The 23,907-nt window shown below is 33.5% G+C and overlaps 1 protein-coding gene across 4 annotated transcripts in view; it reads right to left on the bottom strand.

Annotated features, from left to right (window-relative positions):
• Nucleotides 1-4,019: 4,019 nt before the first annotated feature.
• The window catches only part of LOC126889283 (uncharacterized), a 138,301-nt gene continuing 118,413 nt past the window's right edge, over nucleotides 4,020-23,907 (bottom strand). For all 4 annotated transcript variants that reach the window (XM_050657405.1, XM_050657404.1, XM_050657408.1 and 1 more), the window contains 2 exons: nucleotides 11,582-11,869; nucleotides 4,020-4,261 (listed from right to left, as the gene is read on the bottom strand). In XM_050657405.1, coding sequence (XP_050513362.1) covers nucleotides 4,152-4,261; nucleotides 11,582-11,869 — 398 coding nt within the window. In that variant the 3' untranslated portion in view covers nucleotides 4,020-4,151. The remainder of the gene's footprint in view (nucleotides 4,262-11,581; nucleotides 11,870-23,907) is intronic.

The following is a 23,907-nucleotide window of genomic DNA, read 5'->3' on the forward strand; positions in this document are numbered from 1 at the left end:
AAAGCTGACAAAAAAACATGAGCTAACTATCATCATGGGCGATTTTAACGCCAAAATAAGACTAGGTACAGTCAAGAATGTTGTGGGGTCATATGGTCTTGGCACAAGAAACGAAAGAGGAGAAATGCTGATACAATTCCGCCAAGAGACGGATATGGTTGTAATAAACACGTTTTTTAAATTACATCCAAGAAGGCTTTATACATGGAAAGCACCCGGTGATACCCCAGGGAAAATAATAAGAAACTAAATTGATTTTATCAACATAAGCAGAAGGTTTAGAAATTCTGTCACCTCAACAAAAACATATCCAAGCGCCGATGTCTTCTCAGATCATAGTCTGTTAGTTGCAAATATCAACATACGACTCAAAATAATTCATAAGAGAATGAGACCCAAGATAGATATAAAACTACTGAAAGAAAATAACATGCAGGAAAAACTAAAAACAGAGATTAATAAGAATTTTGCGAAAATAGTTGAAGACGCTCCTAGTGGCATAGAAGAACAATGGAATAAAATGAAGACATGTATTAACACACTTTCGCATAAATATCTTAAATCAAAAAGAGAAAAGAAGCTAGAATGGATGACAGATCAAATATTGCAGATGATTGAAGAGAGGAGCAAATTACAAGGTAGAAATTACAATGAATACAAAAAGTTACATAAGAGTATACTAAGGGAAATAAAAGGGGCAGAATAAGCATGAAATGTACAGAAATTGAAATACTACAACGCAAACATGACGATTTCCATATGCACAAAAAATTAAAGAAGTACAGAACATCAGAAAACAACGCAATACAGGCATAGTAGTAGAAGTTGAAGGTCAGATTTTGACTACAATTGAAGATAAATTAAGAAGATGGAAAGAATATTATGCAAGAATTATTCGAAGATGCTGCACGAAGTCCGTATGAAATAGTCAAACCCTACGGCCCAGAAATAACAAACGAAGAAGTAACTATGGCCATTAATCGGATTAAAGATGGGAAATCACCAAGACCTGACGAAGTGCATGGTGAAATTTTGTAGCTATTAGAGGCACACCAAATTACAGCTCTTACGAAGTTATTCAACAACATATACGAGACTGGTTACTTACCAAAAGACTGGTTACTATCCATATTCATTTCACTTCCCAAAAAAGTCCACGGTAGAAAATGTGAAGGACATAGATTAATTAGTTTGATGAGCCATGTACTTAAAGTACTCCTTACTATCCTTCACTTGCGCATATACACCAAATTAGAAGAACAGCTGAGTAAAGTTCAATGTGGATTCAGAGCCGAACTCGGAACGAGGGAAGCAATTTTCAGCTGTCAAGTTCTACTACAGAGAGCCAGGGATGTCAACTGCGATGTGTATGCATGTTTCATAGATTTCTAGAAGGCATTTGATAAGGTCCCACATGGAAAACTAATCGATATCCTAAAAATATCAGGACTCGATGGTAAGGATATAAGACTGGTTTCAAACTTATATCTCCAACAAAAAGCCACAGTTCGATTCGAAAATGAACTGTCCGAAATCTTCACAGTCGAAAAAGGAGTCAGACAGGGTTGCATACTCTCACCAGCATTATTTAACATGTACTCTGAAAACATCTTTAGAGAGGCCTTGGACGAATCAGAAGATGGTATTGCAGTAAATGGACAACTTATAAATAATATTAGATATACGGACGATACAGTATTGCTGGCAGATAGTGCGCAGGGGCTCCAAAGGATCATGGATAATGTTGTAGAAGCATGTAACAAATACGGCCTAAAACTAAACTGTAAGAAGACAAAAATAATGATCATTAGTAAAAACACCAATATAAACGCCCAAATTACAGTAAACAATACACCCTTAGAGAGAGTACAGAAAATATGCTATCTGGGCTGCAACATTAAGGATACTTGGGATGATAGCTACGAAATAAAAACTGGTATTAAAAAAGCCAGAAGCTCTTTTAACAGTCTTAGGAAAATTCTGTGCAACTTGTCTTTAAGTATCAATATTATACCCATAAGAATTCTTAGATGTTACGTCTTTAGTGTCCTCCTATAAGGAGTTGAAAGCTGGAGCCTGACAGAAGATGCCATAAAACGGTTAGAGGCGTTTGAAATGTGGTGCTACCGACGTATGTTGAGGGTGTCATATGAACTGTTCACCAATAATATAACTATTCTCCAGATACTAAGAAAAGACAAAGAAATAATTAGCACCGTAAAGAACAGAAAATTGGCTTACTTCGGTCACATTATGCGTAATGAAAAATACCGACTGCTACAGTTGATTCTACAAGGCAAGATTAAGGGCAGGAGAGGCCCTGGATGTAGACGTATATCCTGGCTGGCTAATCTTAGGAAGTGGACTGGTCTAACGTCAACTGATCTATTTCGAGCTGCCGTAAATAGAATAAGATGGGTCAATGTGGTCGCCAACATCTCCAGAAGATAGTCACTTTTAGAAGAAGAAGAAAACTTACTGATTCGGATTCATGAATGACTCTGTCTGTTGTTTCAATGTGCCTCCAGTAAGTTGTCGCTCCATCGTTTTCGTGGTCTTCCCACTGATCTTCTTACTATTGGAGAACCGTCTCTCGCTGCCCTTACTACTCTATCTGTTGTCATTAGGCTTATGTGAACATTCCATTCTACTCTTCTGTTTCTTACCGAGTTATTCATGTTGTCTACCTTGCATCTCCGTCGTATATCTGTACTTCTAGCTCTGTCCCATAGAGTCTTACCATCTACTTATCTGACCCTTCAGCTCCAGTTTACATCTTATTGGATTTGCTGTTATAACCATACATTTTTTCTTTTTGGGGAAATTAACATATTACATTTTCTGGCAGATACAGTGCGGTGGAATAAGTGTTGCCCCCCCCTGTTAACTTGTTTATTTTAAGAATATAAGCAAAACGCTCGGACAGGTCGATTTTTAAACTAATCATAGTATATCATAGCATCAACGTTTCGAACTTACGCGATCCCTCTTCAGGTGACAGGCATAACTTTGATTTTTTTAAATGGTAAAGTACATCATGTGACACCTCATTTAACAGCTTTTAAAATACTGATTTTAAAAATGTATAATACTTTAACCCTTTTTGAGATCGCAGGCCCAAAATTTCGGTCGAACTCTTTTTAAACGCATTTATTTTTTTCGAATTCTGAGAAAACTAATAAGTATTTTTGAAAAATTTAAACGCAGAATGAAAGATTAGATTATTACCGAAGGCTGACAGTTCCCTAGAATAAACAAAAAGTTTCTTTTGAATGATATATTTGAAATTAAAAATCACACTAAATTTTCTCCTTTTTCCACCACTGTGACTTATTAAAATAAACATTATAGGAGTTCTCAGGGACTTTGGACCATCGAGAACACTGTAATATTTTATTCTGCGTTTAAATTTTTAAAAATATTTAATAGTTTTTTCAGGATTCGAAAAAAATGATTGCATTTAGAAAGAATTCGACCGAAATTTTGCGCCTACGCTCTCAAACAGGATTAAAATATTATACATTTTTGAACTCAGTATTTTAAGAGCTTTTAAATGAGGTGTCACATGATGTACTTTCCCGTTTAAAAAAATCAAAGTTATGGCTGTCACCTGAAGCGGTATCGCGTAAAGTTCGAAACGTTGACGCTATAATATACTATGATTTGTTTAAAAATCGACCTGTGCGAGCGTTTTGCTTATATTCTTAAAATAAACAAGTTAACAGGGGGGGGGCAACACTTATTCCACCGCACTGTATATTAAATTGATGCAGCATACGTTGTAAATCATCTTTACTTTTTGAGAGCTTATTATTAGGTACATCTTCTGCATGGCAGGAGTATTTTAAGTTGTTTTTCTCCCATTTGGTATCCTCTTTTAGTTCTTACATGTTTTATTATTTCAACAATAATCAGGTTGCACAATAAAGGACTCAAGGAATCTCCCTCAGTACCAAATGTATGCAAGTAAAATAAAAGATAGGTGCTTTAAAATATAGAGGGTAAAGAAACAAAGTTAATGTTTAAAATTTTATTTCACATGAAACAGTTCATAATTTGACCAATTTGTTATTTGATAATAAGATACTTTTTATTTAGTGGAGAACTTGAAATTATACAAATTGGTAACTTTCTAAAAATCTTATATCTAATCATTGTCTAAGAAAACAAAACAGGATTATTAATATAAAGATAGTCATATGTCGTTCTTGGTGTGTCATTTTAGTACCATTACCATCTCCGAATGGATCACATCCTACCTCTAAAACACAAGAAATATACAATTGTTAGCTGCGATAAAGTAAACTGACTTTGTTATTTTAACCAGAACACCCTATATATTAATGCATTTTTAGATGATGCGCAAAATTCTAAACACATTTCTGTTAGATAATATAGGTCAAAACTTCATATTTTTTAAATTATTTATCCTTTTTCAAAAATTTTTATACAACCAATCTGTCAATGTCAGAAGACCCTGCCTTTCAGGGCGACGACCAACACAGTCACGGAGGTAAAGCTACCTGCGGAAAGAAAAGCCAATACCTTAAGAAATAACGGATGTTAAGTAAGCAAGTAAAACTATAAATATAGAAAAGACAAATCATTGGCAAAAAACTCGCAATGTGAATGTGAATACAAAATTAAAAATATAAAAAGATGGAATGCAACTGCAGACACGTGTTTCTGACTCATTAGTCGTCATCAGTACAGTGTAGCCAAGTTAGAAGAAGGAGCAGTTTAACTTGGAAATGGATCACTACAAGAGCAATGTTACCATTTGTGACAACAACGTCAGAAGCCCTGTCTTTAAGGGCGACGACCAACACAGTTACGGAGGTAAAGCTACCTGAGGAAAGAAAAGCCAAAACCTTAAGAAATAAAGGATGCTAAGTAATCGAGTACAACTATAAATATAGAAAAGACAAATCGTTGGCAAAAACTCTCAATGTGAATTTAAATACAAAATTAAATAAAAACGAAATTAAAAAAAACAGGCAGTTTATAGCGGTGTCGGAAAGTTGGTCGAGAACACTTCGTCGACGGAAAATTAGTCGACAACATTTGGTCGACCAACAGTTGGTCGAATGCACAATTCATCGAATGGACAATTCGTCGACTAACATTTGATCAAATGGATTTTTCGTCGACAAAGACCCACAGGGAATAATGGGTACAAATGAAGGATTATCGACTTTTATTTTTTTTCATGATTTTGTTTAAATTTTCTGCTGTAGTTTAAAATGTTGATAAGTATCAGTTTAAAAGTACATATAAACTCATATAGTACATGGTATTCACACCCTTTCTTATCTGAGTTTACAATCCAAATCATTAAGCCACATAAAAAGGTGTAGGGCAATAAACCCACTATAGACCAGTAAGGATCTTTTTTTAGGTAGATGTGAGAGGTGGCATTTAGATTTTTGCGGATAAAGTTAGGCGATACTTTCGTTAATAATAATTGATTTATGCTCCTTCTCAAATATGCCCGGATCATTAATAAAAAAAAATAAAATATTTCAAAATTTCAAAAAATTTCGTTTTTTTTTCTAATTTTTTTGCTTATAACTTTAAAACGATTCATTTTGGAACAAAGTCGTATAGGAATAAAACAAAGATAATTAAATTTTCTATCATATGTGATTGGTTAAAAATGTCTTAATTTATCACCCTTGCTGCAAAATAGAAATAAATATAAAATAAGGGGGCAAAACAAGCCTGTCCTTATTCAATAATTTTCCATCACTTAGATTACACTTGGAACCTTCTTAATTCGCTTAGAAAATTTTTGTAATATGCTGAAACCGTACACCAAATTTCATTAAAATTGCAATTCATAATTTTGCAATCTAAACTTTTTTAAAAAATTAAAATATTTATAATCTTGCACAAAAAAAACTAGAACATACAAAGATTTGTCAATTTTTTTGTATATAAATAAGCACTCTACCTATCTAATGCACTTTACAGAATTGAAATCGGATTATTTAAGCAGCCTCAGCAATGTTTTAAAGTTATAAACAATTTTTTGGCTTATAAACAAATTAGTCCTGTGGCCAGGAGGGGTGCTACGGGCTCCTTTATTTAGATGGACTTACCCAAGATTTTTATGTATTTTTTGACCCGTAGAATACGATTTTTTTGGGTCACAGTAGATCCGGATGTCGATAAGATTGTTATAAACAAAGAACTTAAATAATTACATAACATCGATTTTTCGAAAAATAAAACATTTTTTTGTATTTCTTGGGTAATTCTAAGTAAAAAATGTTCTTACAAGTTTTTTCGTAGGATGCATAGTTTTCGAGATAAACGCAGTGGAACTTTCAAAAATTCGAAAAATTGCAATTTTTGAACGCGAATAACTTTTGATTAAAAATTAAAATAGCAATTCTGCTGACAGCATTTGAAAGCCTAAGTCAAATTATACCGGTTTTAATTATTTGCATTGCTAAAAATTAATTTTTTTATTATTAAACAAAGCTATTTGTTTATAAGCCAAAAAATTGTTTATAAGTTTAAAGCATTGCTGAGGCCCCTTAACTAATCCGATTTTAATTCTGTAAAATGTATTAGATAGGTAGAGCACCTCCTTATATGCAAAAAAAATTAGACAACTTCTAAATGGTCTACTTTTTGTTCAAAAAGATTTTAAAAAATTTGAACTTTTTTTAAAACATTTAGATTGAAAATTTAATTTGCAAAATCTATTTGCAAAGTCGATTTTAATGAAATTTGGTACAGGGTTTAAGTATGTTACGATGAATTTCCTAAGCAAATTACTAAGGTTCTAAGTGCCACCAAAGTGGTTAAAACTATTGAATAACCACAGGCGTATTTTGCCCCATTATTTTGTATTTATTGCTATATTTCAGAAAAGATAATACGTTAAGACGTTTTTGACCAGTCGTATATCATACAAAATTTAATTATCTTAATTTTATTTCTGTACGACTTTGTTCCAAAACGAATCGTTTTAAAGTTATAAGCAAAGAAAACAGAAAAAAATTGACGTTTTTCGAAATTTTTAGATATTTTAATTTTTTTATTAATGTTCTGGGCATATTTGAGAAGGAGCATAAGTCAATTATTATTACTGAAGGTGTCACCTAACTTTATCTGCAAAAATCTGAATGCCACCTTCCACATCCAAAAACAGACGTTTTTCACAGATCCTTACTGGTCTACTATAGCTATAGAAATTATTTACTACAAAATTTTAAAAGATAGGACTCTTTAGGTAATTACAAATCAAGAATATTTAGAACAAAAATTAACAAAGCCCCAAGATAAATAAATGCAGATATGTATAATACAATATTCCAGTTAACAAAATAAAAACCGATAATCCGTCCTTTGCCACCATTAATCCCTTTATCTTAAAAATACATAACGGCTTGTCGACGAAAAATCTATTCGAAGAAATGTTCGTCGACGAATTGTACATTCGATGAATTGTGCATTCGACCAACTTTTTGTCGACCAAATGTTTTCGACTAATTTTCCGTCGACGACGTGTTCTTGACCAACTTTCCTAGACCCATTTATAACAGGCGGGCTGAATAATTCGTAGGCTAACATAGAAAAAAATTTGTTCTTGATAAAATTGGATTTTAATATTCAATATAGTTACCTTCGAGGGTGACACAACGATTATGGCGGCCATACAAGTTTTTAGTACCATTTTTATAATAAATTTGTCTTTAGCCTCAAAATAAGCCTCAGTTTCGGCAATTAACTCTTCATTGGTGCTAAATCTCCTTCCAGCGAGCATTTTATTGAGATCAGCTAACAGGAAGTAGTCAGTGGGAGCCATATCTGGTGAATACGGTGGCTGCGGAGGCAATTCAAAGCTCAATTCATGAAATTTTGCCATCATTTTTATTAATTTATTACACGGTGCGTTGTCTTGATAAAACAGCACTTTATTTTTTTTAATGGGGCCATTTTTGAGCGATTTAGTCTTTCAAACGCCCCACTACTGCAACGTAATAGTCGCTGTTAATGGGTTTTTCCTTTTCAAAGTAGTCGGTAAATATGATACCATGCTCATCCCAAAATATTGACGCCATAACCTTGCCAGCCAACTATTGCTTCTTTCCACGCTTTGGAGTCGTTTCATCACGTGCAGTGGACCCGGCAGACTTTCGATTGGACTCTGGTGTGAAATTATGGAGCTATGTTTCATCCGCTGTAATATATCGACGCTAAAATTCGGCTTTATTACGATTGAATAGCTTCAAATACTTCTCACAAACACCAATTTGTTGTTGGCTTTGAGCGCCTGTGAGCTCTCGCGGCACCCACTTTGCACAGAGCTTTCGCATACCCAAATATTCATGCACAATATATCCAACACATTTCTTTCATCCAAACAACTTTACTTAAGGGTCATCAAAAATTATTTTGTGGACTTTTTTGATGTTTTCATCGGTAAGAGCCTCTTTGGGGCGTCCACTGCATGCATCATCCTCGGTGCTAATTTCGCCTCGTTTATACTTAGCAAACCATTTCTCAACGGTTGATTTTCCTGGTGCATAGTCCGAATATTGTTTATCAAATCAAGCTTTGGCTTCAACAGTATTTTTTTTGTCAAAAAGCTATAAATTATTAAGGTACGAAATTCCTTTTTATCCATTTTTTTAAAACTAACATGTGCTTCACTCAAAATGCTATATAGACAAGGCGGAAACGGCGGGTTCGTTGGGAAAAATATTCCCATGAGATATTTTTGCATAATCACATTCGTGAGACATCCCAGAATAAGGTTCAAGAGGTCGCCCACGAGAAAAGTGGGCCAATTTTTTTTTAACAATTTTTTTTTAATCAAATTGCAAAAATCAATATTTTGGCCCGGACTAATTTTTTTTAGATTTTTTGGACCATTCTGGACAAAAAAGGTCTCTTATAATTTTTCTCTAAAGTTGATCTTTTTCGAGTTATAAGCAAGTTAAAATTTGAAAAACGCGAAAATAGCCATTTTTAAAGCTTAATAACTCGGTCAAAAATTATTATTTTGAAAGTCAGAAAGTGATTAAATCAAAGTTTAAAGTCGCCGTTACATGATCCTGAAGAAATCTGTGTCATTAATTTACTACTAAGCTGTTATTTTTAATTAATAACAATGAGTGGTTGTATCGTATTGACGCTGCTGTAAATGTGAGTGCGAGTAAGATGCACAATTGGACTGCTGGAATAGCTTCTCTCTCGCACTCAGCATTTACAGCCCCGCACACGTTCATGGCGCTTATTATTATTACTTAAAAATAACAGCTTAGTAATAAAATAATGACAAAAATTTCTTCAGGATCTTGTAGGGGGGGCTTCAAACTTTGATTTAGTCATATATTGACTTTCATAATAATAACTTTTAACTGAGTTATTAAGCCTTGAAAATCGCCATTTTTCGTTTTTTTCAATTTTAAACTGCTTATAAGTTGAAAACGATCAACTTTAGAGAAAAATTATAAGAGACCTTTTTTGTCCAGAATGGTCCAAAAAATTAAAGAAAAAATTGTTCGGGCCAAAAATATTGATTCTTGCAATTTGATTAAAAAAAAAATTGTTAAAAAAAAATTGGCCCACTTTTCACTTGGGCGACTTCTTGAACCTTATTCTGGGATGTCTCACGAATGTGATTATGCAAAAAAATCTCATGGGAATATTTTTCCCTTCGAACCCGCCGTTTTCGCCTTGTCTAATATCTCATAAACTAATAGGTCGACAACTGTCAAATTTATAAACGGATCTTTTGAAGGTTAGGGCTGACTAAAAATCATATGGATTTAATACCAGTAGCGCCATCTATGTGTCAGCCTACGAACTTTTCAGCCCGCCGATTAGATATTCTAAACTACTTTTAAAATTCGTTTGAGATATGACAATACAAACACTGTATAATTTTTTATAAATTATTTTTCAAAATTTCAAATGTTAAATCGCACGAGTATAACGTTCGCCAAATGACGCTTGGTAATTTTTGCCTTTCAGCCGTCGATATTTTTTCTACTGCAGAATAAACAAGCTGAAAATGCGAGCATTATCATAACGAAAACTTTGTTTATTTACGTATTTTAATTCATAATGGAAAATTACTATTATGAAAAGTAGTTTAGAATTAATAATTATCTTTTAATGTGCAATTATATCATTCTAATTTAAACATGTTATGAACTATAAAGGTAGTTTACTGTTGATCGAAATTCATATTTTTTATATACCTGGTATAAAATTAATAAAATTTTACATATTATGATGGTTGCATCATAAATCTTAGAACATAAAGAGCTTTTTATGAAGAATAACTTTTCTTCGTCAAATTAAAAATAAAAGATTTAAAAATGAAAATGTTGTTGGTATCCATAATTTGAGAAAAATCTTCAATTTTTTTTTCCATTAAGAGGATGTAATTGCACATATCAGACCATACTTTTTTTATACCAAACAATATTATTTCATATACTGTCGGTTCGCTAAACTCAAACCCAACTGGTTAGTGATTTTAGTCAATAATTTTGCCAATTTAGCAAAAAAATAATTACTAATTAGTTAATAATTACTAAATATTTAGTAATTTTGTCAATTTTGGCAAAATTCACAAAAACAAAAAAAATACCTACTAAAATCACTAGCCAGTTGTGTCCAGTTTAGCGAACCGACTATATTTTAATTTCATAGCAAATGGAACAGTCCATTTATCATAAAGGGGAGGCCGTATCCTCGAATAAACCTTTTTAAAGCTGTTAATAAATTATTGCTTTTAAAATATACTCAAATTGTATTTTTGAACATCTTATATATTTTATATAATAATTAAATTCACTATCAAATGTCATTGATGTTTTATTAATACTTAATTTAAAATTTAGTTTGACATTCACGAAGTGACAAACTCAAATGTAAATAACCTATGCTTTGCCTAACAAATCGAGATTAAAAAACTAGCCTACTTAATAAAAACGATTTCAGCTGGACGTGTAGTGTGTCGGAAGAAAATAAAACGATTGTGACGTCACATTTTAAATTTTGAGGTCGATTATCTCGATGACAGTTAAAAATATCGAAATGCCGTTTTCATATTTGTGTGTGTGTGTATGTTTATGTTTTATTGGCACTGGTTTAAGCAACCAACTGGCCAGTCAATGTGTTTTGAATTCTCTCTTTTACAAAATATATGCTTAGTATCTAAATTTAAAACTATTAGTACTACTGTTTTTTTTACTCTGTTTTTTTTATTATTTTTTTATTATATTTTTTAACATTTTTTTATTACATTTTTTATTTTTTTTTTAGTTTTTTTTTTTTTTTTTTTTTTTTGTATATTTTTTTATCGCGCTAAGACCTAAACCCGATTCAACCTCGCATATTTGGATTCAATATTTTTTCATATTTGGATATCGTTTTCATATTTGGATTCAGAATAAAAAACTACATAAGAATCCATCGATAAATCTGATCTGAGTATTGCAGGAACGGCAACGCAATAACACACACACTTTTGCGAATTTATAAACGAAATGTTTTCGTTGAAAAGTGAGCATTGTAGGGTTAAGAAAAAAATACGTATATATGTTCTCACCTCCGTAATACACCGTAACACTATCCAACCTCGCGTTCGACGGCACGCACGAGTAGTTCCCCGCGTGCGTTTTGTTCGCTTTCTGAAAGATCAGTTCGCTTCCCTGAGGTCCTTCTCTGACGGTGGCCCCGTCCTCGAGGTCATAGTTTATCATCCTGTCCCCATGATACCAAAATATATAAGACGGCTTTTCCATCGAGTTTATCAGCTCGCAGCTAAGGCGAAGGGGAAGCTCTTTGTCACTCGGTATCACCTTTACAGGACCTCCAATTATTTTTGCACGTGCCTCTTAAAACAAAATGGAACATTATTATTAAAATTTTAAATAAGTTTAATTTGAAAACATGGAAGAAAAGTTTGCTTGTTTTCTAAACTGCTTACCACTTAATGCGAGGTTTTTTCTGTGAAATGAAGTCACAAAAAAATCAAAAAATCAGGTTTTTTTGTTTTTATTTATAATGTTGATAAAGTAGAAATCATAATATAAACTTATGCAAAAGGGCACCTTTGATTTCACTCCCGTCTTGAGCAGGTAGTTATTTTATTAGTCGAGTTCACTCCTGACACTATTCGAATTCACTCCGTAGCGATTTTACAATAAAGGACGATTAAAGAATATTATTTTTCTGAAATTTAAACATTGTTGTAAAATAGTACTTTTAACGCAAAACGCAACTTCATATATAATATGTGAGCGTTCGAGTATTTTATAGAAGTATTTAAATCTATAACCAGTCAACAGTTTTTCTCAAAAGTTATAACAGTAGATTTTGAGGCAAGTATACATAGGCCTCGAGAAGCTTTTCCAGATACTGAACTTAAGGTTTACCTGTTTCACCTGCGTCAAAGTTGGTATAGATAAATTCAAAAGTTGGGACTGTCCCACAGATATTAGTTAATTAACGGTGCAGAAACAGATCTGAATGTCTTACTTATACAGGGTGTTTCATTGGGAAACGGAAATACTTTAATGGTGAATAGAGGTCACCTAGCCGGTTCTAGATATACTACATTTTTTGCCCTACCGACTTTTATAACCGAGTTACAGGGTGTTTTATCGATTTTGCCCATTTTTGTACTAAGCCATACATTTGGAACCACCCTCTATATTTTTTTGATATTTGGTACACATATGTCTCATTTAAAACCCAAACGACTGACATATTCCCCATAAGAAAAATCCAGGTCCGGACCAACAAAAAATTACAAAGTAATTGTGACCTTAAAACAACACCCTGTATATTCAAATTTTTGAAAATCTGTTTGCATATTTGAATAGAGCACAAAAAAACTAAATTTAATGGTCCGCTTCAATTTTTCGGCCAGATAATTTTATGACTTTAATTTTGAAATTATATTGAATTTTTTAAGAACTCTGACATTAAAAAGCTGCCACTATTAACTTTTAGTTACAAATTATTAAAGTTAATGAATAAATACTCATTTCAAAAATAATCAATACTTATTTACCACATTGGAACGACCCAATTACTAATCACAAGAAAAATCTAGGTCCGGATTAACAAAAAAATATAAAGTAATTGTGACCATGAAACAACACCCTGTATATTGAAATTTTGAAAATTTGTTTGCATATTTTAAAAGAGAATAAACAACTACGTTAAAACGTGCATATCAAATTTTTGCGCTGATAATTTAATTACGGCAATTTTGAAATCATATTGATTAATTCTGTCACGGTGACAAGAAGTTGCCAAAAAAATTAAGGTAGTTAGAATATCGATTCGAAATCTTTTAAAACGAGCAAGTAAATGCATCGAAAAAATGGCAGACACTTTGAGCAACTGCTATAGTTCAAATATTTTTAATTTGTGTTAAATTGTTGAATTGTTTAAACGAATTTTTTTTATTAGATATAGCTGTTTTTTGATTTTTTTACTAAATCATTAAAATATCCCAATTCTCGCAATCCTAATTTATAATTATGTGCATACAGCTTCAAATCCAAAGAATCCATGAAGCCAGCGTAGGTAGTAAATAAGTAGTATTAAGTATTTTTAAAATTATTATTGATGCATTAACATTAAATTATTAAAAGTTAATAATACCTGGTTTTTAATCTTTAGTTCTTTAAAATTTCAATATAATTTCAAAATTGATGTAATTAAATCATCTGCGCAAAAAATTAAAATGAACCTTTAACCACAGTTTTTTATGCTCTTTGAAAATGCGCAGACAAATTTTCAAATTTTCAATATACAGGGTGTTGGTTCAAGATCAAAATTATTTTATTTTTGTTAATCCGGACCTGGATTTTTCTTATCATTAGTAATTGGGTCGTCCCAATGTGGTAAATAATTATTGATTAGTTTTAAAATGAGTATTTATTCATTAACTTTAATAATTTATAATTAAGTTAATGTTGCTTTTTAATGACAGAGTTCTTAAAAAAATCAATATATTTTCAAAATTAAAGTCAAAACATTGTCTGGCCGAAAAATTGAAGCGAACAAATAAACTTAGTTTTTTGTGCTCTTTTCAAATATCCAAACAGATTTTCAAAATTTCAATATACAGGGTATTGTTTTAAGGTCAGAATTACTTTATAATTTTTTGCTAATCCAGACCTGGGTTTTTCCAGTGATTAGTATGTCGATGGTTTGGGTCTAAAATAAGACATATGTGTACCAAATATTAAAAAAACATACAAGGTGGTTCTAAAGTTATGGTTTAGAAAAGAAATGAGCAAAATCGATAAAACACCCTGTAACTCGGTTACACAAGTCGGTAGGGCAAAAAATGTAGTACATCTAGAACTGCCTCAGTGACCTCTATTCACCATTAAAGTATTTCCGTTTCCCAATGAAACGCTCTGTATATTTGGTTTACCATTTCTCAAAGCAGAGGACGTTGGGGATTGCTTTGCCATAGATCTTGTTGCAATTCAATCAGAAGATGAAAGAGTGGTTAAGTTTGGTGACTATTTACTTGAAACCTATATTGAAGAAACATCAACATTTCTTCCTCACATTTGGGATGAAAATTCTTCGTCTTTACAACGGACAACAAATGCATGTGAGTCTTTTCACTCTCGAAATAATGCTTTATTTTACAATACACATCCAAATTTTAAACAGTTTATTCATGTCCTTTGAAATTTTCAATTAAATACTTATATAAAACTTTATAGTATATATGTATACCGTTGTGAAAGTATACGATAGAAAAGTAATATTGAGAAAAATCTTTATATGGAATAATTTGAAAGAACTACAATATAATATCAAATATGTTGTAAAAAAAGTAAGCGGGGCAGTTATAGCAACTTCATCTTTATTCTAATGTATGTATTCAATGAAACTTGGTGACCAAATATTAACAAAACATATACCCCATTCCACGAATATACGTCTGTTTTGGATTATCGCGACAACGAATATTTTACTGTGCAAAATAAGAAGAACGAAAGTAAATTGCAAATTGTATTGTTGTTTATTGGAGTAATTATTAGAGCAAAATACTTTTGTACGTCTTATGTTGCACACTAAAATATTCGTTGTCGCGATAATCCAAAACAGACCTATTAGTATGATAAAATTTATCCAAATAATGGCATAACCCAGACATCCAAAGTGAAAGTTATCCTCTTACACCAAATTGTTCTATATGGTCCACATAATGTTCAGAAAAAGATCACACCATTTTGAGCGTTGGGTTTGGGGGGAGAGGGGGAAGAAATCGGTAAATTCGTAGTTTTTTTAAGTTTGTCGTCAATATTTCTAAAACTATGCGGTTTAGCATGAACCATTTTCCATACAAAAATATTCTACATTAAATTTGAAATAAAAAAGGTCCTATGCATAATCCTTCTAAAATGAACGGTTCCAAAGTTACGGGGGTGGTATAGTCTAATTGGTCCAAAAAACGCCTAAACCAGACATCCAAAGTAAAAGTTTTCCTCAAACTCCAAATTGCTCTATATGGTCCACATATTGTTCAGTAAAAATTTACATCATTTTGAGCGTCCGGTTTGGGGAGGGAGATGGGAGAGAAGTCGGTAAATTAGTAGATTTTTTAGGTTTTTCGTCAATAGTTCTAAAACTCTGCTTTAGCGTAAACAATGTTCTATACGAAAATGTTCTACATAAAATTTAAAACAAAAAAGGTCCTATACATAATTGGTATAAAATCAACGGTTCCAGAGTTACGGAGGGTGAAAAGTGGAGGTATTCGATACTTTTTATATTATTTGGACAATTGATGATGATTTTGGATGGTGAGGTTGACGTTTCTTCAAGGGCTTATCACTAACATACCATCGGCCACTGAAATAGCAAATTTTATTTAGAAAAAAATTTCTTTCATCAGTAAAAATATAATAAATTGCTTAAAATATATAAAAATTATCGAAAACCTCCACTTTCCACCCTCCGTAACTCTGGAACCGTTGATTTTATAAGAATTATTTATTGGACCTTTTTTCTTTTAAATTTTATGTAGAAAATTTGAGTATAGAACCTAATTTACGCTAAAGCACAGTTTTAGAAATATTGATGAAAAACCTAAAACAACTACTAATTTACCGACTTCTCCCCATCTCCCCCCCCCCCCAACCGGACGCTCAATTTTTACTGAACAATATGTGGACCATATAGAACAATTTGGTGTTGGACGATAACTTTCACTTTGGATGTCTGGGTTTGGGTCTAGGTATACTATACTATATAAGCATTCGTGGAATACACCATAACAATGAAACTTTGTTTTCTTTAATTACTACAAAGTTGCATTTTTCAAAATCTTCCCAATTAGATGTAGATCTGCAAGAACGCTAAATAAAAAATATACTTTTAAACGAATGTTTTGTCAACAGTGTTCAGATTTTAAGGTATAATAATAGACGGCCAGAGTGTGACGTCACGGCCAACTGCGAATATATTCAGTGTTATGATGATCACCTTCCAAACAAAGATGGTAAACACGTTAAAAAGTAAGGTATTACCGAATCGCAAGACTTTTTAATTAGTATAGAATCTAAAAAAAAATAAAATAAAATATAAAATCCAATATTTCTATAAATCAAATAAATTCTAACCTTACTTCACCCATACATATATTTTATTGCTATGTATATAAAACATCATGATTTATTATTTACGCAACCTTGTAAAATTGTTGTAGTAACTATAACAATACTTACATATTGCAAAAGACGGAAATATTCTCTGGAAAAACTGAAAAAAAAAATACAAATTTGCCACAATAAACAACGTTTGTTTGGAATGGTTTGGAAAAATCTGACATGACATATGTCAATAAAAATTGACACTTCTACGTCATCACTCCGGCCGTCCATTACTTATACTAATGACGGCTTGAAATCGCCTGGGAGTGAATTAAATCATTACCTTTTACGGAATCAGGCAATATCCATATTTTGAATTCAATCATTACCTTTTACGGAATCAGGTAATATTCATATTTTGGGAGTGAACTCAACTCGTCCCATGCAAAAACATACAAAATTAAAAAACGTTAGTTTTATAAAAAAAATTAAAAATTTAACTTTGTGATAAATCTTATAGATTTATACCTTTATCTGGAGCGATACCTTCTCGCCCGTTTTTATTCCATAGAGCAATGAGAATATAATATACATTGTGCTGTTTTTGCCATGTTGTCATTTTTGTTTTCTTTTTCTATGATACCCTCAGTGTCTAATCCACTTTCAATCGACGTCTCTTACGTGAAAATCGAATCAACAGCAAAGAAGATACGATATATTGCACTTTTGGCAATGTCGATGTGTTTGTTTTTTATCTACCCTTTCATTAAACGTCTTTTACGTCAAAATCGTATCAATTACAACGTAGATATCATATAGTGCTCTATTGACAATACCATTGTATTTGTATTTTTCTCTGTTAGCATCGATATCCCCTTCCGTTTTATGTTTTTATGTTACGTGTCAAACGTAGGAATCGCACCAATAACAACGAAGATATGATGTAATATCGTTTTGGCAAGGGAGAAGCAGTATGTTAGTACCTGTCTACAAAAACAAGGGAGACATACAACAATGCACAAGCTACAGGGCTATAAAACTACTTAGCCACACCATGAAAATATGGGAGAAATTAATTGATAGACGGATACGTGAAGAAACCGAAATATCCGATAATCAATTTGGCTTTATGCACAGCAGATCAACAAGAGATGCAATTTTCATTGTAAGACAACTGATGGAAAAGTACAGGAATAAATAGACCAACGCTAATATGGTATTCATTGATCTTGAGAAAGCATATGATAGAGTTCCTCGAGAGATTCTGTGGTGGGCACTCAATAAGCAAGCGAATATGTCCCTGATTTCCAGTCTGGCGACAGAATATGTCGCCAGAGTCCCTGGCGAATATGTAAAGATTGTGAGAGATATGTATGAGGAAGTAACGACTAGTGTTAGGACATGTGTGGGAGAGACTGATAAATTTCAGGTGAAAGTAGGATTGCACCAAGGCTCGGTGCTTAGTCCTTATTTATTCTCATTAGTTTTGGACCAGATAACAGCGAAACTACAGGGTAGTGTTCCATGGTACCTATGTATGCTGATGATGTAGTAATAATAGGAAATAGTGAAAGAGACTTAGAACAAAAGCTAGAACAGTGGAGACAAGCTCTGGAGGAAAAAGGTTTAAAACTTAGTAGGACAAAAACAGAGTATTTGGAATGTTAATTTAAAGAAGGAGTTACTACAAATAAAATGGTATATTTGGATGGTGAAATGATTGTGAAAAGCAATAGTTTTAAGTACCTACATAGGATCGGTATTACAGAGTAATGGAGAAATAGATGGAGATGCATGTAGTAGAATTAGGGCTGGATGGATGAAGTGGAAAGAAGCGAGGGGTGTGTTGTGTGACAGAAAATTTCCAATGAAGCTGAAGGGAAAATTCTATAAAACAGCCATAAGACCGGCTATGATGCACGGAACTGAATGTTGGGCAGTGAAAAAGAAAGAGGAACAACGAATGCATGTGGCGGAAATGAGAATGCTTAGATGGATGAGTGGAGTGACAAAGAAGGATAAAATTAGAATTGAGTATATTAGAAGAAGTCTACCTGTGGCACCAATTGATGCCAAAATGAGAGAGCATAGGTTAAGATGGTTTGGTCATGTTCAACGTCGAGACGTTAATCACCCAATACGAAGAATAGCTGAAGTGCAGATTCCTGGAAGGAGTAGGAGAGGAAGACCAAAGAAGACCTGGGGAGGCGATAAGGCAGGACATGTTGGTAAAGAGGATTAACATTGCTATGACCCAAGATAGAGTTGTGTGGAGAAATGCAATTAGGGAAGCCGACCCCGCATAGGGATAAGGCAAAGAGAATGATGATGATCGTTTTGGCAGTGCCACCATGTTTAATTTTTTCATGTCTTTTTATTTACCATCATCTTCCCTTTTCAAACGACCCCTCTTATATTACGATCCGACGAGTCTACACCACAAAAGCACGAGCAGAATGGACCTTAGATTTTGGTGGAGGCATCCATGTTATTTCTTATAGGCGTATCCACCAAATCAAAGTTTATAGTTTCTTTTTACTCTATCTTGTTCTTAAAGTGCCTATCCTTTCCTGATGTTGGCGATCATCATGGTTATCTTGACTTTGTTAACCTTAGCACGGAACAGTTCAGTGATAGTCGTGTTATACCACGTAAATTTTGAAGCCAGGAAATGCGTCTTCTTCCTGGTCCCCTCTTGGAGAATCAGTTGGAGAAGGCCGTAACGTTTTTGATTTCTCATTACACGTCCTTCTTCTTTTTCTTCTTCGTCTAGCCATTCACGTCCACATCTGAACATAAGCCTCTTCAAGACTTCCTTTCCATTGTTTTTTGTTGTACGCTACTTGTAGCCAATTTTTCGCGGCAGTTCGTTTCAGATCATCTGACCATCTCATAGGAGGTCTGCCTCTGGGTCTTTTGTGTTCGTATGGTCTCCAGGTTAGAATTGTTCTGTGCCATTTGTTAAGATCGCTCCTAGCTACATGTCCAGCGTATTCCCATTTCAATTTAAGTGATTTTTGTACCACATCGGTGACTTTGGTTTTCTGTCTTATCCATGTGTTTGTTTTTCTGTCCTTAAGTGATATGCCAAGCATTGCTCTTTCCATCGCGTGTTGAGTGACTCTGAGTATGTTCTTATTCTTTTTTGTGATTGTCCATGTTTGTGCCCCATATGTTAATATCGGAATAATGCATGCATCAAAAACTTTAGATCTAAGATATAGTTGAATTTGCTGATTTCTGAGTATATAGTTCAGTTTGCCGAATGCTGCCCATGCTAACTTTCTTCTTCTTTTTATTTCTTCCGTTTGAATTTCCCTATTTATTATTATTTTTTGTCCTGAGTATATATTCTTCAACTTTTTCTATAACTTTGTTGTTTATTATTGTCATCGTTTCTTCGGAGTGCATGACTTTTGTTTTGTTTAAATTCATTTTCAGTCCTATTTTAGAAGATTCTGTGTGTAGTTCTGAAAGCATGGTTTGCAGTTCTTGTAGGTCAGTAGCTATCAGGATTATGTCATCCGCATATCGTAGATTACTGAGGTAGCGGCCATTGATGTTTATTCCCTTATATTTCCAATTTAGATTTTTAAAAACGTCCTCCAAAACTAAGGTGAACAGTTTGGGTGATAGAGTGTCTCCCTGATTGACTCCCCTGTTTAATGGTACAGGGCTCGTGTATTCATTTTCATTTAGGTAGTATGTAGCTGTAGCTTGGTTCATAGTTTCTTTTATTAAGTTAATATATCTGCTGTCTATTCTACAATTTTGCATTGCGTTTATTACGGCCGTGTGTTCTATAGTGTTGAAAGCTTTTTCGTATTCTACAAATTCTATAAAAACTGGAAACTTGTATTCGTTACATTTTTCTATTAATATTTTTGTGGTTAACAGGTGATCGGAAGTTGAATAGCCTTTTCTAAAACCTGCCTGTTCATATTGGTTGGTATTCATCTAATTTTCTTGTTAGTCGGGTAGTTATGACTTTGGTGAGTATTTTAAATAGGTGTGACAATAGACTGATGGGCCTGTAGTTTTCCAACTTTCGATTATCACCTTTCTTGTGTAATAAGATTACTTTAGAGTTGTTCCAGCTCTTAGGGACTTTGCCCTGGTGTAAACAACTGTCTATAAGCTTAGTTACAATTGCAATGAGTTCCTTACCTCCTTCTGATATCATATCTCTAGTAATACTATCTCCTCCTGCAGCTTTATTTTTCTTCATGTTTCCCAATGCTGTAGTTACCTCTGAAATTTTTACTTTTGGCATTATTTCTGATCCAGCATTTTTTATTAATTTCCGTGCTGGTCTCATTACATCGTCTTGTTGATGTGTTCTGTAGAGTTCCGTGTAAAATTCTTCTATTCGTTTCAGTATGCTTTCCCTAGTTGCGATTTCATTTTCGTCTTTTCTCATTAATTATATTATCTGACGTCGTCCTAGTGTCTCTCATACTCTTATTTTTTCAATAGTTGTTGTTATTAATTTTTCTTCTTCTTTTCTTTTTTGTTTTCTGATTCCTTTTCTAATCTGCCTATTAAGTTCTCTATATTCTGCGGTTCTCTTTTTGTTAGATTTATTTAAGATCTTAATTTTTCTATTTGTTGTAATATTTCTTTATCTAATTCATTGTGTGTTGTTTTTGGTTTTTTCAGTTGCAGAAAGCTTTTGTTCACTATTTCGGTTATAAGGTTATTCAAATCATCAACATCCTTGGAGTTGATCTGCTGCATGTTAACTTGATTTAATTCATGCATTATATTTTTATTAAATTCACTATTTTTTATTTCTTCAGATGTCCATTTGTATCTTTTTTTCATGTATTCTTTTTCTTTCTAGTTTTTTGTTTATTACTAGTTTCGTTTTTACTAGTCTATGGTCGCTTCCTAGGTCAAAATGATTTAATACCGATACGTCTTTTACTAGGTTTCTATTTTTCGTTAAGGTATAATCTATTTCATACTTTGTCTTTTTATCGGGGCTCATCCATGTCCATTTTCTGCTTGGTTTTTTTATTGAAAAAGGAGTTCATTAGGTACATGTTATGTTCATTCATGAAATTGAGAAGCATTTCTCCTCTATCGTTTCTTTGCCCGTAGCCATAATTGCCAATTAAATGTTCATAACCTTCTTCTTTTTTGCCCAATTTAGCATTAAAATCTCCTAATAGTATTTCGTAGTTTGCTTTATTTGTTTCTATAGCTGCTCTTATTTCATCATAAAATATTTCTACTTCTTCTTCATGGTGGCTTTTGGTTGGTGCGTATACTTGGAGCACTTTCAGAGTGGCTCTTTTATTAATTCTGATGATAAGATATGCTACTCTGTCTGATATGGGCTTGAATTCTTCGATACACTGTGTGAGACTTTGTTTTACCAAGAATCCCACTCCAGTGTATATTCGCCACCTTTATGCATAAAATGTGTGCCATTTTTTAGTATTATATACTCATCACTTTTTCTGCTGATTTCGCATATACCCAGGATATCCCATTTTATATCCTTTAGTTTATTTTCTATTTCTGGGAATCTATTGTCGTCCGTCAAAGTTCGAATATTGTAATAACAGAGCCAAATTGTCATCTTGTGGCAGCCGGGTCCTGCCCAGGGATTCTTGGCACCTCCTCTTCCGTCTGTTGTTTGATCGCTGCCTTGATCAAGAGTTTGGGAAGTGCTGGGGACTGGCGGACTTTTCTTTTTTGTGCTATCCATTGACTTGAAGGTTTGGACCGTTATCTCCTCACGCTGGTCCAGTGCGGGTTGAGGAGGGAAGGATTTGGGTAGGTTTGGGTTGGTGGGTAGGATATAGGGACTAGGATCCGCTTCTCTCTCGGAAGAGGATTGGGAGAAAAAGCCGAGCTCGCGTACGCAAGGGCACGTCCTAGATATTCCAATTTCTTAGTTATGATGGTCATGAGCATTTCACACTCTTTCCCCATTCTCCACAGGACTTCCACATTAGTAATTCGGTCAACCCAGAAAATACGTAATATGCGCCTATAACACCACATTTCGAAAGTTTCGAGCCGATTCATTGATCAACAGTCAGTGTCCATGGTTCCATTCTGTAGAGCAGAACCGTGAATATGTAGCATTTTAACAGAAGGTATTTTTTTTAATGATACGTAACGACTGTTGAAAGCCCTCTCATTCTAACGTATGCTGCCTTTGCTTTTATTATTTGCTGTTTAATTTTTGTTGAGTGGTCCCATTGGCTATTTAAATTGGTGCCCAGATATGTACACTGCGGTGAAAAAAATCGATCTACTAAAAATTTGGTCATTTTTGATGTTTCGATTTTCCTAAACCTGTTTTCCGATTTAAGTGATTTTTACCACGTTATGTTCTCGATACTACAATATGGACTTGAAAGCTGGACATTAAAGCAAGAACACATAAATAAGCTACAGTCATTTGAAATGTGGTGTTACAGAAGAATGCTTAGAATAGCATGGACACAGAGGAAAACGAACACGGAAGTACTGCGAGAAATGGGTAAAGAATGCGAAATAATAAACACAATAAAAATAAGAAAGTTACAATATCTGGGACACGTAATGAGGGGACCGCGATATGAAATGCTAAGACTGATAATACAGGGAAAGATAAGAGGCGGAAGGAGTATAGGAAGAAGGAGAGTGTCATGGTTAAAGAATTTAAGGGACTGGTTTAGATGTAGTTCTATAGAACTCTTTAGAGCAGCGGTGGATAGAGTAAAGATAGTGATGATGATATCCAACCTCCGATTAGGAGACGGCACTTGAAGAAGAAGACCACGTTATAGCCTTATTCATGGCCATCGAAATTAACTGTGACAACTATCAAAGTCGTCTAGATGTTAGAAATTAAAATAATTAAGTCGTCGCGTCGGTGGGATTTGCGTCTCCCTGGTTACAGTGGTTTGACAGTTGTTTGCAATTATTAAAGACAGCTTATTGTTGTTGCAACCGCAAGCGCAAATTTAGTGCGAAAATGGAAAACCTAAACGAAATTGAGTCCGCGGCTAATGATGCAGTAGCACGTTTGGGGCCCTCCAAGTTCGGAATAAAGTATCGGTTAGCGTACAAGCACTTCCAAGAGTGGTGCGATACAAGAGGAGTACGGCAAGTTACCGAAGACGTTTTACTGGCATATTTTAATATAATGGAAAATGAAAATAAATGGAAATATTCTACAATGTGGTCACGATACTCTATGATAAAATCCGAGTTAGTTATTAGAAAAAATGTGGATATAAGCAAATTTTTAAAGTTACGTGCCTTTCTGAAAAAGACAAGCGAAGGATATACTGCAAAG

Source organism: Diabrotica virgifera, chromosome 8 (genome assembly GCF_917563875.1).
Source record: "Diabrotica virgifera virgifera chromosome 8, PGI_DIABVI_V3a".
NCBI lineage: Eukaryota > Metazoa > Arthropoda > Insecta > Coleoptera > Chrysomelidae > Diabrotica > Diabrotica virgifera.